Here is a 15,317-nt window from a genome sequence, read left to right as displayed (position 1 = left end):
GGTACGGTCGTGGACTATTCCTGATGGTCCCCTCCTCCTCTCCTGGGGTCCCTGGGTTCAGCTGTAGCAGACCGGGGACGGCCCCGGGTGCTTTACTTTAACACCCCCCACCGTCCTGAGGTTCTTGCGGATCTCGGCGCGCCGAGGGTTAACACCACCACAGGTGTGACGGGAGCTCACCCGAACGAGGAGCGCTGCACAAAGAAACCCAACTTCTGGTCTCTTCTATTAAACTGAAGGAATGGGGAAAAGGAATGGTCATGGAAAAAGTCGCTTGAAAAGTTGAAGGGCTTGGCTGGGGAGCAAGGTTGGTTTGTAAAACGGAACTTTTGACTGGAGGTGCTCAGAGGATGCCAGTGAATCACAGGGGAAAATGTTTGATGAGGAGAATTGGTACCTCTGCCTGAGTTGTTTAGTTTTTATTCTCTTTCTTTGCCTTCTCTGAGGGAGAGCAAAGTAACAAAGACAGCCTAGTGGAGGCTGTTTGCCACTGAATGGTGCGTGCCCTTGATTTCACTGGGAAATTCCCCATCCTCTTTATTCTATGCATGTGAAAGAATAAAGTAAATATTTTTGGTCAGCCTTACGTGAAATGAAAGAAAGATCAGTAGTGGAGCTAGACTGGGAGGGGGGGGTGGCAGGCAAATGTGACCAGACTGCAAACCTCTCCTGTGTGAGAATGCATTTGCTTTAAGCGTGTAACTGCTCATTCTCCTATAGTTTTGTGTATGTGTATTTATAGAGCTTCAGAGACAAACAACTTCCACAGATTAATTGCAGAGTGTTGCCCAGAGCACAAGGTACACATTATTCCATGCAGTGAAATGCACGGATACTCCCATGGATACCTAAAATCTGCTGCAGTTTCACAGCTGTTCCATGAGCAAATAGATCTGTTGCAATGAGGCAACTACAGGGACCAGCCTCGGAGCTGGCAATTGGAAATCTCCACGTGCCCGAGCCCTTGCCAGCCACTGACAGCCTCCCTATGGCAGACCTGCCATTACACACGGAAAACACAGGATGGAGGTGTTTAAGTCAACATTTTTAGTAGGGTATTAACAGAATACAAGGGAAGAGAGTACAGAAATGTGCCAGGGGTTGTTTTGTTCAGGTAGTTGCCTTCCAAATGTTCAAGCTAATAAATACATTTAACTTCTTTTTTTCTCCTCGGTGCACTTTATTTGTGCATGATTTACTGCTGAGGAACCTTTAGGACTTCAGGACTAAATTACTAAGTTAATCAATGGTTTGATATAATTAGAATGAATCTGCTTTTGCATCCATTGACACAACTCACAAGTGCCAAGTCATCTCTAGCAGCAAATGACGAATCCATACGCTGTGTACAGCTGACAGAGAGGACAGGGCATTGATTATAATGAGTTCATTGATTCTAACAAGTTCAAAGTCCCCAGATAAGTCAAGATGGGGAATCTCCAACTGAAAGAAATGCTGTACCCTTTTCACATTGGTTTGCCTCTTACAGAACAGATTTGAAGTGGAAGCTAAATAAAGTCCACTGGAGACAGGAGCCATCCTTCAGCAGCAAGGGCAAGGGGCTGAACTGTGATCATACAGCAAAGTGCATCAGAAATAACCCACCAGTCTCACTGGAGTTACAGCTGTGAACAACTGACCTGAGAGGAGTGAGTCAGCCACTTTGGGGCTTTGCCAGAATCTCAAAAAACCTCACATTTCCCATGCCAGCTACATGTGCCCAAACCTGCCCTGCCCACTGCGCATCAGAGTCCCGGGCCAGGGTAAATTTAGCCTCGCAGCCTCAGCACAGCCTCCCTGCTCCCACTGCAGCAAGAGCTGGGTGTCACACAGAGCCCGCAGTGATGCTCTGCCTGTCCCAACAATGGGTGTAAATTCAGGAAACCCTGAGGGTTTTCCAGCTTGTGCTGGACCTTGAGAGTGTGAAGGTAGAGCAAATCCTCTGGTTGTGCATCTACTTACAGCAACTCATGTGCTCTCCCTGCTCAAACTTTTCTCCCTGGTACCCAGGCTCTCTGCCAGGATTTGGGGAATACACAGCCCTGTGTGGCTCCCAACGCACCCACATCCCTGACCCCTGTGTGATGCCTGGCACCCGACCAAAGGGCTCTTGGCTCTCTTGGCTTTCTCCCAGTGCACATCCCGACATGCCTGATGTGTCTCAGCTGGCACAGTTTGAGGTAAAGGCCTGTTGTGAGGCTATAGCTGCTCTCTCCTCCTGTGCTTGCCCAGCAGGTAGGTGGGTTGGGTTCTGCTCACTTCACACAGATGAAACAGCATTAGGGCCTGTCTCAGTCAAGCAGGGCTGGATTGGTGCTACCGGGACAGGCTGCCAATGGTGCTGCTTGTGTTAGGTGAGCTAGGAGCACGTTCCAGGCTGTTAGGGGTGAGCACTGGCACTGGTGAAATTGTTTCCCACTTGCTTTTGCCGGGAGGTGCTGTTTAGACTGCCCTTGGAAAGCACTGGATAAAACCCACCTTCATTGCCACTTACCCCTTCTGCCCCTCACTCTTTTTGACCGATGGCAGGGACACAGGAGAACCTGGGGGACGCAGGAGAACCCCCCAGCCCTCACATCTGCTCCTGTGCTGTGCACGCTCCTTCCCCCTCCCAGGACCCTGTTGGGATGTTGTGTGTGAGCATTTCTAATGCCGAGATAACCACAAGTGATACTGAATCCTGCCTCTCTTGCCATCAGCAGAGGGTAACAACATCACCGTGTGTTAACTCACATTGGATAAAAAAAAATACCTACTCTTCTCTGGGACATTTCCTTACAGATCTCTAACCCAGCAACAAAACTCCCCAAATCCTCTGTGCCATCGGCCCGGGGATCTCTGAGCCGGCTTTGCCGCTCCCTCTGCTGGTGACTGCTCCGTCCCCGTGCCAGCGCTGCTCCAGCACGGCAGTTTTGGGGCGGACACGAGCTATTTCTGGCCCCATGATCCAGCTCCTCATCACGGCTCCCGTGTTACATTCACAGATGTCAGCGCTTTGATGCTGCTGTGAATCCAGGAGAAAATAAGAGGCCAACGCTGCTCACAATCAAAGGCAATACAAAGGAGATGCCAAGTGCACTTCAGATTCTTTGAAAATAAAACAGCGAAGCAAACGAAAAACATCTGGGAATTGATGTTTGTTATTTGTAATTACTTCCATGAGAGTGAAAATCTTTGTTCTCTCACTAGTCTTCCCTCAATCAAAAAATGAAACATTTAAACTGTCTCCAGTGTCCTTTTGAGGATTTTAAGTGGAGAATGGGTGCATTTTTATGTCTGAGAATATTCAGTGGCCAGTTTTCATAAACAGATATGTGCCAAATTCCATATCTTCTGTCCTTTTCATTGGGCGCCTTTTAGATTGAATGCTCTGGAAATGTAGTGGCTGAAAGAAAATGATAATTTTGAACAGAAGAATTTGTCTAATACAGTGTTCACCCACTCAAGAACAATGAAACACCATTTTGGCATTGTAGTGATTGAAAAAGCTGTCTTTCAGATGTCTTTGCTTGTGGTTTGTGCAGAAATTCAGGCAAGCAGCAGGTTGGGAATGCAAGGCTAAACCTGCTCCTGCAGACCTCCTGTTTAAAGCCTGGGCTGCACCAAGTGAACTTGGCCCTCTCTCACTGAATGGAAGATCCTAAATGGATGAGTCAAAAGTGAATGTTTTAAGGAGAAATCAGTGCTTTAGATCCCTAAATCACTGCACACATTTACAGAGAAGGTTTTGAAGTGAAAATGAGCATCAAGTCAAGTCTTTGAGAAGTTAAGAGAGCCAGGACTTGGCAGAGGAGGCAGCTGACACATAAAGCAATCCTCCAACACTGCCTGCATTCATTCAGCCCTTCTCTCCCTGGAGCTGTGATCTAGGACCATTTACAGCAATAATGGGATTTCCTCCATGCCCATGTTCTGTGTGGTGCTCTCACTCTCTTGCTAAGTACAGGCACCACAAACCCTGGGGAGAAATATTTAGAACAAGACTGAAAGCAAAACCCAAATCAAGCAGATTTGGTGACTGAAGAAATCTGGTGGTCTGAGCAGGTTTGTGGGGCTCCATTTCATCCTGTTATGACTCCAAGCAGTGATACTACCAAGGAATGGTGCTGCCAGGGGAAACAGCATTACGAGCAGGGGCTGTCAAACCCTCCCTCCATCCTTCTACCTGCATGCTCCACATTTGAATATCAATACATCTTCCTTAGTGCTCTATACCCAGGTGCAACAGGCTAATAAATGGCTTTCTAGATGACAAATCTTCCTGGGTTTCCTCATCTGATTGCCATCTGGGAGAAGTCTGACAAAGGCTTTAAATTTGCCACTGTTTTGCCTTTTCCCAGCTGCAGAGGCTTGCGGAGGGAAATGCGGGGAGGCAGGAAGGAAAGGCTCTGCAGAAAAAAAACACTCTCAGGGCCCAGATCTGCTAGTGTCAGAGAGGAGATAAAGATTTTAGAGAATACAATAGGAGGGAGTTTGTCTTTCTGAGCAAGATTACTTACTCTCAGCCTAGGTGATACTTTGCCAGTAGCTGTCACAAAGCAGATACCTCAGGGATCAGGTTGCAATGAGACTTGGAATTTGAGCGCATTTGCAACAAGGGCTTAGTGATCAGTCAAGGGTTATGTGTTTAAAAATCAGCTTTCCTATATTTTATACTTGCAATCAGGAAATTCTTTGGATTTGTGCTCTCTGGTTTCAAGAGAGGATCAGCTGGGAAGCAGGGAGAGATGTGATTCTAGTTCTGAATGTTCTCCAATGTTTTGACAGCATAAGATAATCTGTGAGTTATTATTTATTTTCGGCAGCCTTTTAGAAGGAATCCCCACAACTAAAGAAAACCAGGCAGGCAGAGGCTTTGAGGGGCTGTTGAACTCTTGTCAGGATCAGTTGCAAACTTTTTTCTCCCAATGCCTCACCTCTCTCTGTGCAGTGACTCATGTGGAAAAGCTCAGGCAATTTACTGAAGTACAATCACTGCCCTCTCATCACCACTGACTGCGTCTGTCTCTCTGCTTCCAGTGTGTGTTCACAGCACAGAGTAACTTCAGGAAATGAAAGCTGACAGTAGCTGCAGCTCGGTGCAAAGGGGGAGGAGGTTACGAGGTGAAATAACTGCATCTCAGTTTTGCCCCCAGTTTTTGAAACCAGCAAGCTTTTTGTGCCATAGATCACACAGCAGTTGCTAAGTCTTTGGAAAAGGGATGTATGGAGTAAGCAGAGAAAAATGAAGGGTTGGTGGTGGCTCTTTGATTATTGTGTGGGCTGGAGCATGAAACGAGCTAGAAAAATGCTGATTAGTATGGGAGAGCACAGCGATGGTGTCTGAGTACAGGTGGATGGAAACTCCTTGGGCTGCTGAGCAGCCCTGGACCTCACTGAAGACAAGGGGCAGACTCAGCAGTGCAGCCTGCAGGGGTCCAGCATGGGGCCTCATGCTGACTCATTAAGGCTTGGGGCAACACCTGATAGATCATGAAAACGCCACTCAACCTACCCATAGGCTCCAGGGCCAGGCCAAGAGCTGCAGGGTGAGAGCATCAGGCTGGAGACAGAAGCACCTGGTTCCCTCCTTCCTTTTCTGCTTTCATTTCCTGCAGGTGCCTTGGTTCCCTCACCTGCACAAGGTGTTATGACAGTTCTTTTTATAGTTTACTTGGATCTTTATGAGTGCTTTTTAAGACTCCAAAAATCTTACAATAATGTGATGGTGCAGAGAAAACATCCAAATCTCTGTAGGCTGTTGTCTTGTGCTCCGCTAAAACCAGAGATTTGGCTAGTGATGTCCACATGGCTTGAAGAAATAACATGATAAATTGCATCTAGCTTTGGCAAGAGGGTCTTGGACAGACTGTGGGACTGGAGGGCCAGCAAATCTGGGCATCAGGTTAATTTCTGTCACCCTTTCCTCAGGCAACAGTGATGCACAATAACTCAGCTGCCAAATAAAGTGATACCATCAGCTTCCAATTCTTCAACTCAAGAGCTGAGCCTTTCTTTCAGAAAATAATCCCTCTCCAGCCTTTCATGACTGGAGCTGTTACCTGCCACCATGCATACAAAATCAGGCCTGGGAGGTGTGCTTTTCTGACTGAGCTGGCTCTGGATGGAGATGCTGTGTGTTAAAATGGCTTTACAAACCTCTCTTTAATTGCAATGAAAGAAACATCCCTCTGCTTTCCACCAGAGACTCTTTTCTAGCTGCATCCTGGGCCTGCCTGGGGCCTCAGAAATGCCTCTTCCCCATCAGAACTGAGAGTTACTACTCCTTTCCTCTGTTTTCCTCATACTCTTCAGAAAAAGGTGGTACATTTGCCCAGCGTGTCCCTCAGTCCTGCCAGCAAGCACCTGTGACTCCTGAGCCTTTAAGGAGTTTGACAGCCCACAGGGGTGGAATAAGCAGCCTCTTAGATAAGGACTCCGAGATGTGAAGCAGAAAGTCACTGCTGATAAGGTCTGCACTTCTAGCAGGTGTTTGTGTGCTGGGAAAACAGCCCTTGGGGATGTGGGAAATTAGAGATGCCATAGACAAGGGGCCAGGGTCACTGAGTTGCACCACAAGGCAGCTGCTTATTATGAGTGAAGATCTCTGCCGCAGACCAGCTGTTGTCCACCAGGAGATGCTCAGGGGGGCATTGAAATGAGAGGAGAAAGGGAATTTTTAGTTAAATGGCTAACACCTGCCCTCCTCCTGCCTTTCTTCATCAGAGCTACCTTCTAGCACTGAGAAAGTAGCTAAACCTCCAGCATCAAATTTGGTAGGTTTGGGGATTTTTTTTTGTACGGGGGTGGTCATGTTGAAAAAAAAAGCTATCAAGTTGCAAAGTGAGTATGGGGCAGAGGCAACCTGTGTGATATTCTTGGTTTTTAGAACTTTCCTCAAAGGTTTTGTCACTGCATTGGCAACAAATCCTTGCCCTTTCCCCCCCCCACCTTTTCTGATATTCAATTGTCCCTTGCTAAGGTTGGCACGGCTGGTGTCCGTCAGTCAGTCCCACATCCCCAGGCTGCTGCTGTGCTGGTGAGACGTGACTGTGGCTGACGCTGGAGCTGTTTGCTCACCAGCCTGTGAGGAGATTGATGGAGTTTGCTGCTGGGGTGTGTGGTGATTGCCAGTGCTGTCAGTGACACCGAGGGGCAGCTCTGATCAAGCATCAGCAGATGCTCCACAGGAGATCTGTGAAACTGCCAGAGGGGACCCTGACCCTGGGAGTTCTGGCACAGCTCAAGCACGAAGGATTATGAACCCTACTTTCCCCTTGTTGATCTGGGGATGAACCAGAGCATTTCTGGGCTCGTGGATCCAGTCCCAATGAGGACAACTGGTGGGAAAGGGAGAACCCATGTGGGAGGTTGTCACTTCTGTCAGCTTTGCCTCCTGAGAGATATCTCTCTTTCTCAGGTAGCCCTTCCTGGTTTGTGTAAGCCTTACAAGCAGCAATTGCTGCTTTATCTACAGATCCTGACTAGGATAGTCCCTATCCCTTCCCACAGCAGTGTTCTCTCTGGAACATTCCAGCTGGCTCCTGTGCAGCACTTGGCCACAGCAAAAATACTGAGCTTGACTGTGAGGTTGGGCAGTGAAATTCTGGTGGAATCCTCCAGAGCTGCACGCTCAGCTGCTGCAGCCCCTTCCCCTTCAAAAGGCCTCTATTCTTCAAAAATACCCCTGGGCAGGAGCTTGTCTCTATCAGTTCTCCACCCAGTTTCAACCCCCAGGTCATGAACAGGAAGACTGATTGAAATTTGGAGGAAGGATTAATTTGTTCCCTTTGATCCCCTCAATACCAGCACATGATGCCTCTCTGCAAGTCTGTTGTGCCAGCCCTGCTCCAGAGAGTTGAACTGACCATTGTAATTGCAGGGCTTAATTTTTTTCTGGAGTTTTTCCTCAAGGGACAGATGAGGGTCACAGACTTGGAGGGCATCTCATTCCCCTAAAAACTGCAAAACAGCTATAAACAGCCAGCCCTGAAGTTTTGCTTCCAGCAGTGTTCTGTAGAATCCCAGACCTCTCTTGCTCTGCAGCCCCCTTCACCCTTGGCCATGTTTTGGCTGGAGGAGACAGCAGATAAAACCCTGAAGGCAGTAGCAGAGCTGGGGATGTGTCAGGAGAGATTGGTGCAGATGGCAATGAAGTGAGATCAGCTGCTGGCAGGAGCTGGGAGGGATGTGTCCAGGAGTCAGGGCATAATCTCTGTCTCTGCCTGATTTTTGTGGCATCTCTGTATTTATTTGTACTTGAAATGCATTTGCCCATTTGTCTGTGGTCGTCTGCACTTGTTTCTGGGGAACAATGAAAATGTGGGGTGCTCCTGCAGCAGTGGCTATGGATGCAGCTGGTGGCCATATAAACACAAAGTATTACCCTTATAAATAATTTCATCACTTTTCCTCCATGAAAAATTATCTGTCTTTATCAGCCCCCAAAAAAGCACAAATAGAAAGGGCAATTTCTTTCAAACGCTGCTCAGCCTTATCAGAGGGATGACACAGAGATCCCAGCAGGCTTGGTTTTGTCTGGGTTTGTGCCTGTTTTGCTGAAGGCATGGCCGTGAGAGCAAAGTTTGTTGAAGCCTTGGGTTACATTATGACAACCAGAATTTGAGTCGACTCCCTTGTCCCAGTGGTGATGGATTTATTCCAGGCTGGAGGAAGTCTCACCATCTCCAACTTTCCTGACTTGCCATCAAGACCAGTGCTACTTCCAAAACATGTTTTCTGTTCTTTTTTTGGGGGAAAAGATACCCTTTGGCACCTTTTTGCATTCCCAGTGGGCCCTTTGCTACAAGAACAGGATGGTTTCCTGTTAGCGTTCTTTATAGGCTGGAAAAACACTAGAAACCTCTTAAGAGATTCATAAATGTCAGGTTTGTGGAATCATGTGTTGTGGTTTTCTACACCCACCTCTTCCTCACAAGTCCTTGAAACTGCAAATAGAAGGATGTTCTGGGGATGGCCAGTCTGAGCACTGAGAAAAGGCCGGAGCAAAGCTGCAACCTTCAGAGGTCTCATCCAAAGGCAAGGATGGATCAGGGCTGACTTCTTACTGAATGATTTCTCCTCAATGGAAAGGACTGGCAAGGCAGGATCATCTTTGCCTTTTCCATCAGGAATGTGCTCTGTCTTATACCTGAGGAACGAAGGAATGATTTGGGGGCAGCTGTAATTGCATTTTTGGAATAAGTTCCTGTTCAGATTTAACACTGTGACATTACGCTGTTTATGACGCGCGTAATTAAAACAAAGTGAAAATAACATCTTTTACTCTGCTGTGGCCTGGAGTCAGAGCTATGTTGTGCTCCAAGGAAGAGGCTGCAAAAGAGAAGAGGGTGCAAGGAACAAGTGGATTGTTTTGAGAGACAACTAAAAAGGGGGAGAAAAGAAAACAATAAAGCAGAGGAAAGCCAGAGGCTATCCATGCATATCCCCAGGCACTCTGTTCATTCCAAGCTTATCATCATTTCAAGACCTTGGTTTGCTCAGTCTCTGTTGCTGGAGTCCAGCTGCATTTCTGGTGCATGAGGGAGGAACCATGTGCTTTTATGTATCTCCTCAAGCTCTTGCCCTTCTGTGACACACTACACCACTCTGGGGGTCTGTCTGAGAAGCCTGGACTTGGCAGGACTAGAGCTGAGCAAACATCTCTCAGCTGGTGAAAGGAATCCCTGGTAATACCCAGTGATCCACCTACAAGGGACCTTCACCTTCTATTAGCCCTCAAAGCAAAAATGCAGTATTTTCCCAATGCCAAAATCACACAAACCTCAGCCGTGTCCTCCTGCCCAGTGACCAGCCCCTGCTCATGGCCAGGTGCCTGGATTGGCAGGGAATGAATGATGTGATGGATCTGCTGAGAGAGGGATGTTGCAGCAGGGATTTCCTTGGTTGATTTTATTTAGGCAAATCTGGTATCATTCTTACCCAGCTTCTGGAAAGAAATGTCCCTTTCCACCCTTAACATCCACATTCACCACGTGGCCAGCTGAGGACTGGTGCTCATTCACACCCTGCTCTTGGGCAAACACAATTTCTAAGGTAGCATTCAGGTGTCCAGACTACTCAAGACAGGTTTTGATGTGCAGCAAAGAGGATCAGACCTACAAAGCCTGTTGTGCACCCTAAGGTGTAGGGGGAGATGGTCTTTGATGGGCTGGGCTACAGTGAGTGACGTGGCCGGGTGATGTCTTAGCAGCTTGTGATGGAATGACCATCCCTTCCGCTATGAGGACACATGGCTACCTCCCTGGCTGGTGGTGGCATGTGGAAATGGGGAGGAAATGATCCCTGGCTGGATCAGGAGCTTAAGGGGGAATGGTCTGTGAGAGAGTCCCAACTCTGGTTTCTACTAAAGACCTCGTTTGGTGATTTCCACTGAAGAAATGTCAATATCATTGAGAATCTGCAGCTTGGTGATGGATGAAAGATTCTTCTGCCGATGCTTGTACTGCAGGACTTTGTTTTCATTGATGAAAATGTGGAAACAGTCCTGGTCAGAGTAGATTTCAACCTGAAAGAGAGACTGTGTTAGGTTCATGTGGCCTTACTGGACCTTGCTTCCATCATGTCAGTGAACTTCTGGATCTGTCCACCCACTTCAAATCCTGCCAGAGCTGACACACAGGCTGCTCACCCCCACTCTGGGCAAAAGGAGAGAATAACTGAGATTTTTGTATCATGATAACAAAATCTGGTGGTAATGCAAAACCTAAATTGAAAACAAATGCAGCATCCAGGGATTATTGCTGGAGCTCTGCATGTCTGTGCCAGAGCTGGTTATAAATCACCAGGTTATAACAGAATTACTAACAGGAGACAAAGCCAGAGAAGGGGTGTTGCTGGGTATGGTGCTGGCAGGAAATATTGGGAGCACCCCAATATTTGCTGGGTTATTCCAGTTACACCTGAGGAGACCTGTGGGGTGACACAGGGTTACCTGAAAGGGTTCCTTTGCTTTGAAAGGGAAAGTGTTGTTAACCTCTTCCTGCCCCCAGTGGCTGTTGAGAAAAGAGTTGCAGACGATTCTGGAGCTGGAGAAGCGAGGGTTAAAGTGGAGAGCGATTTGGTCTCCAGGATCAGAGAGCAAATTAATTTCAAACCTAAGACAGTGAGAGAAAAGTGATGGAGAGCTGTGGAGCGATGATGCTGGCCCTCATGAGCCACGAGAGCTGCGAGCAGAGTGTGTCCTTACATGCTTGAGCTGGAACTGGTCTCGCCCTGGACCACGATGCTCCATCCAGGACAGATTCCCTCTGGGTGCAGGGCCTCGAACTGCAGACAAGGAGCAGGACACAGAAAGGTGGCAGAGATGCAGTGCCCCACTCAGTCCTTACACTTCTTTCTCACCTTTTCATTGTCATCTTCTTTCTCTCCCCTTCCCACACAGGCACACTCTCTATCCCCGTCTTTTTCTTGATCCTAAATAATCTCAGGGACTCTAAACTGATAAGAAATCAAGTCTCTATGACACCGAGTTGATGAGGTGGGATTTGTTGTCCCCAAGGTCTTTTGTAAAGAGCTGAGCGGGATCAGAGAGCAAAAATTAAAGAAGAACTTGTATGCCTTCATTATTGTCAGGACACAAAGATATTCTGCTTCTCTCTGCATCTGAGCAATATAAAATCTGAAGCAGAAAACTTTGTGATGCTTTGAAGCAGAGGAACAGGTGTAAAGTGACATCCAGTCTGAGCTCATCCAGCATTACATGGCTGATTCTTCCCCCAAGTTCCTGCCTGATCCCCTGTTCCACGTGCTCTCCCCATCTCCAAGGTTAAACTTGCATAAAATGAGCTGGAAAATGTTCCTTTCTGAATAATTCATAGTTTTATTAAATAAATCGTTTTAATAAGAAGTTCTTGCCATTTCACCCCACTTTTTTTTCTAGCACTCTAATGATCTTGCATTTCTAAGCATCCCCTCTTGCAAACTTACTGCTCACATTGGAAGAATTTCCCCAGCCTTGACATCTCCTCTGTCAGTTGTGTGCCTGTTTCTCCCTTCCTATAGCTCAGGACTTCCATTCCCCTGTGTCTTTGTCTGTCATGAGTTCCTATTTCCAATGCTTTTTTGGGATATACATACTTTTGGGCAGGAGCTGAGACATTTGGTCAGGAGCTGGCGATGGCCAGCCTCACACCCTTGTGCCTGGCTACTTTAGGGGGGCAGCTTTGGGATCCCACACATGGTCACTGAAAGGCTCTGACCCGTGTTCACCCCTGTGAGACACAGGCAGCTGCTGGAGCTAAGTTGTAGTTTCAAAGAGTGAGTGGTGATGGCAGCACCCAGGTTCACGTTGCCTCGGCCCTTAGCTTGTCCTCATTGCAGCAACCCCAGCAAGAGACGGCAACACACAGGTCTCAGCTAAAACCCTCCAAGTGAGAACTGCTGCCATTAAAGCAGCATTACCCCAGACCAGCCCTGGTACAACCAAGATGAAAATCTGTCCTACTGCCCGCTACTGAGCACCTGAAGCTCAGGTTTGCAGACTGACAGAGAGGAGCAGCACTGTAAGTAGCACTCCTGTTTTTCAGGATTTCTACCTGTCCTGCCCTTCTCTGCCGCTTTCCCTTATCCACTACCAGACCCGTGCTGTCACCCCCACACAGCCCAGGCAGTGCCACATCCTGTCCCCAGCGCTTACCCGCAATGCCATCGCTCGCCGGCCCCGCGCTGCAGCCCCTCCCGGGCGCACGGACAGAGGGGTCTTTATAGACACTGCCGGCCAGGAGCCCACGTGTGCAGGGATTGGCATCACCAGCGGGCTGAGGACTCCTGTCAGAGCTGCCAGGCACGGCCGAGATGGGGAGCAGCAGATCCTGCTGAGCCAGGCAGGGTCAGCCCGTTCACCCGTGTGGGACTAATCCAGCCCCGCTGCTGCCCGCAGCGCTGGGCTCTGACGTGATGGAGCCGTGTGTGGCAGTGATCCAGGAGGGTCAGATCTGTTTAAGGCACGAAGGAAGGATGGGGACTCCCAAAGCTGAGGGAGATACCGTGAGTCATATCCACCTCAAGGTGCAGAGAGAAGGGAGGTGCAGAGGAGAAATGGTGCCTCCGACAGGGGCTCGGCTTCACCCTGACCACCAGAGATTGCTTTCCCTCCCTGTTTTCTTTTTTCTCTCTTTGTGAGTCACAGCCTGGCCTGAAATGAGCTGATGCCAGCTCTGTCACAGCCGCTTTTCCCCCTTGTGGCGCCCCGGGGCCGGCCAGGCTCGGGATGCTGCTGTGCTGAGCTCAGCATGCCCCGGTTCCGCGTTTCCCTTCCCTGCTGGGGACAATACAGGGATTTGGGAGCAGGGTGAGTGAGGCTTTGTCCAGTATTTCCTGACATGGAAATGCACCAAGAAATGAGCAGCGTTGAAATGAATTTCAGTGATGAGGTGTTTTTACACGGGCAGTCAGCATGTGCTGCTAAGAAGCTGAGCTGGGGAAGGGAGGGATGGTTGTGCATCCCCTCCTTTCCACAGTGTAAATGTCTTAAGAACATTAAGCACTGTCCCCATCCCTGTATGCATGGGAGGCTGTGATGGTCCTTGGCTGGTCCTACAGGAATCCATGGCTTTCGTGGTTAAAACCCCCTTCGTGTATGGGCCACAGTGCTGGTGTTATTTAATGTTTGTTTTATTTCCGGCAGATAAGCAGAATGATAACTACTATCCCAGGCTCCGGTGCCCTTGGCAGACAATTAAAAATGCAATTCAGCAGACATGGAAGCCAACAGCCTCTCTTGGGGCTGAAAAAGCCAAGTCCCAGGCCAGGATTTGCCCATTCGGACTCTCACAAAACCAAACCTTGCGAAGCCGAGCTCTGCCGCGGTCTCCTTGCCCTGCTCCCGGCTCTCCAGGCGCTGTGCTGAGGAGCAGGAGCAGAGCTCTGTGCTACAGATGGCAGCATTGGGTCGTGCAAGGGAGCCGTGAGCCAGCAGCAGAGGTGCCGAGGTGGCGTTGGAAGGACAGGGACAGGACATCCCACCTGTCACTCCTTGGGTTGCTGAAGGACGATGAACATTGGTGTTTCCAATCTGTCCACCTGCATCTTTCCTCTTCTTATGACCTGAACCCAACATTGTGTTTTCACCCCCCAAATCATCACTCCCTGCTCGTTTCTGCTGCCTGCAAGGGAGTGCAGGGAGAAAGGGCTGCGTTTGAGATACTCACAATGATGGTGGGCAGAACCGCTGTCCTGCACGTAGGAAAGGAGGGGTCTGCAAGCTAAATAAGTGTGTCAACTTTATAATAATTATGTTAATGATATCAGTGGATGGGGGAAGGCTTGGGCACTGCAGGGCAGGTTGGGTTCAGGCAGGCTGAGCCTCCTTCTCAAAGGGTGAGTCTGGGTCACCCCAAGTCCAGACGGGTGTCCCAGAGCCTTTTCCCACTAGACCAAATCAGGGGCTACGATTTCCCCAGTGCACACCTCCATGCAAGGCTTCTCCAGACTTGCTCATCTGCTACCTGGCAGTATTTATACCTCCTCTGCAGCCATTTCAGCTTCTTGAGGGAATTCCTAAAACTCCCCCATGCAAGCAGGAGTCAGCCCTGTGCTTCAGCCATGCTGCCTTAGGAATGTGTTACCCCAGGAAGGTTTTGGGACACTGCTTTGCTGGCTCCCCCCCTTTCCCTCTCCCCCAGATCTATGGCTCTGTGATAGCTGCCTGCTCCTTGTTGCTCTGCTTGGGATCTCTCTCCAGCACTGCTGTCCACAAGGGACTGGTCATGGCAGTGCTCTGCCAGGGCTGGATGGTGTGTCTGCTCCTCCAGGCTTAGTGCAGGAGAGAAAATAACTATAAAAGCCTTTTGAGCTACCTTGGTGCCACAGACTGTGGTATCTCTCTATTTCTGCAATCTCACCCTGCTGTGCTTTATGGAACTGGCCAGGAGAGGGCTGGAGAGTGCAGTCAAATCCCCGAGATAAGTTATGAGAAAATTCACACATGGTTCTAACTCTAACTCTCCTCTAACTCTGGAAGAGTCTGATGCAACACCTGCTGCTGCTCTGGGACAGGGGTCAGTGCTGCAGCCTGAAGCTCTCAACCCTGCTGTAAGGAGACTCCAGGCTCTCTGGCAGCTGCTCAGCCCAAGCAGCCCAAGGCAGCTCATCAGAGAGCACCGAAGGAAAACATCACACCCTGTAAGGTGGCAAGAGAAACAGGGGGAAGCTGACACCCCGGCACACGCTGCTGGGTGCTGGCTGAGCCTCCTGCCCCTCACAGCAGTGTCAGCCCCGCTAACGAGAGCGGCCTCGGCACTGGCAGCTTCTGGGGGCTGTGTGTTTGTCAGATTTTCCATTCTTGGGCCTCCTGTTAACATGTCCCATCATCCTCC

General features: G+C 49.1%; 1 protein-coding gene across 1 annotated transcript; it reads right to left on the bottom strand.

Annotated features, from left to right (window-relative positions):
• Nucleotides 1-9,166: 9,166 nt before the first annotated feature.
• GRIFIN (galectin-related inter-fiber protein) lies at nucleotides 9,167-12,740 on the bottom strand. Its single transcript, XM_008633646.2, has 4 exons — nucleotides 12,638-12,740; nucleotides 11,189-11,268; nucleotides 10,934-11,096; nucleotides 9,167-10,507 (listed from the first exon to the last, which is right to left on the bottom strand). The coding sequence occupies exons 1-4, from the start codon at nucleotides 12,647-12,649 to the stop codon at nucleotides 10,346-10,348; spliced, it is 417 nt and encodes a 138-aa protein (XP_008631868.1). The 5' UTR covers nucleotides 12,650-12,740; the 3' UTR covers nucleotides 9,167-10,345.
• Nucleotides 12,741-15,317: the final 2,577 nt, after the last annotated feature.

The sequence above is a fragment of the Corvus brachyrhynchos genome, unplaced genomic scaffold, assembly GCF_000691975.1.
Source record: "Corvus brachyrhynchos isolate BGI_N302 unplaced genomic scaffold, ASM69197v1 scaffold5, whole genome shotgun sequence".
Lineage (NCBI taxonomy): Eukaryota > Metazoa > Chordata > Aves > Passeriformes > Corvidae > Corvus > Corvus brachyrhynchos.
Note: the sequence above shows the minus strand (reverse complement) of the source record. Positions and strands in the feature narration are given on the sequence as shown.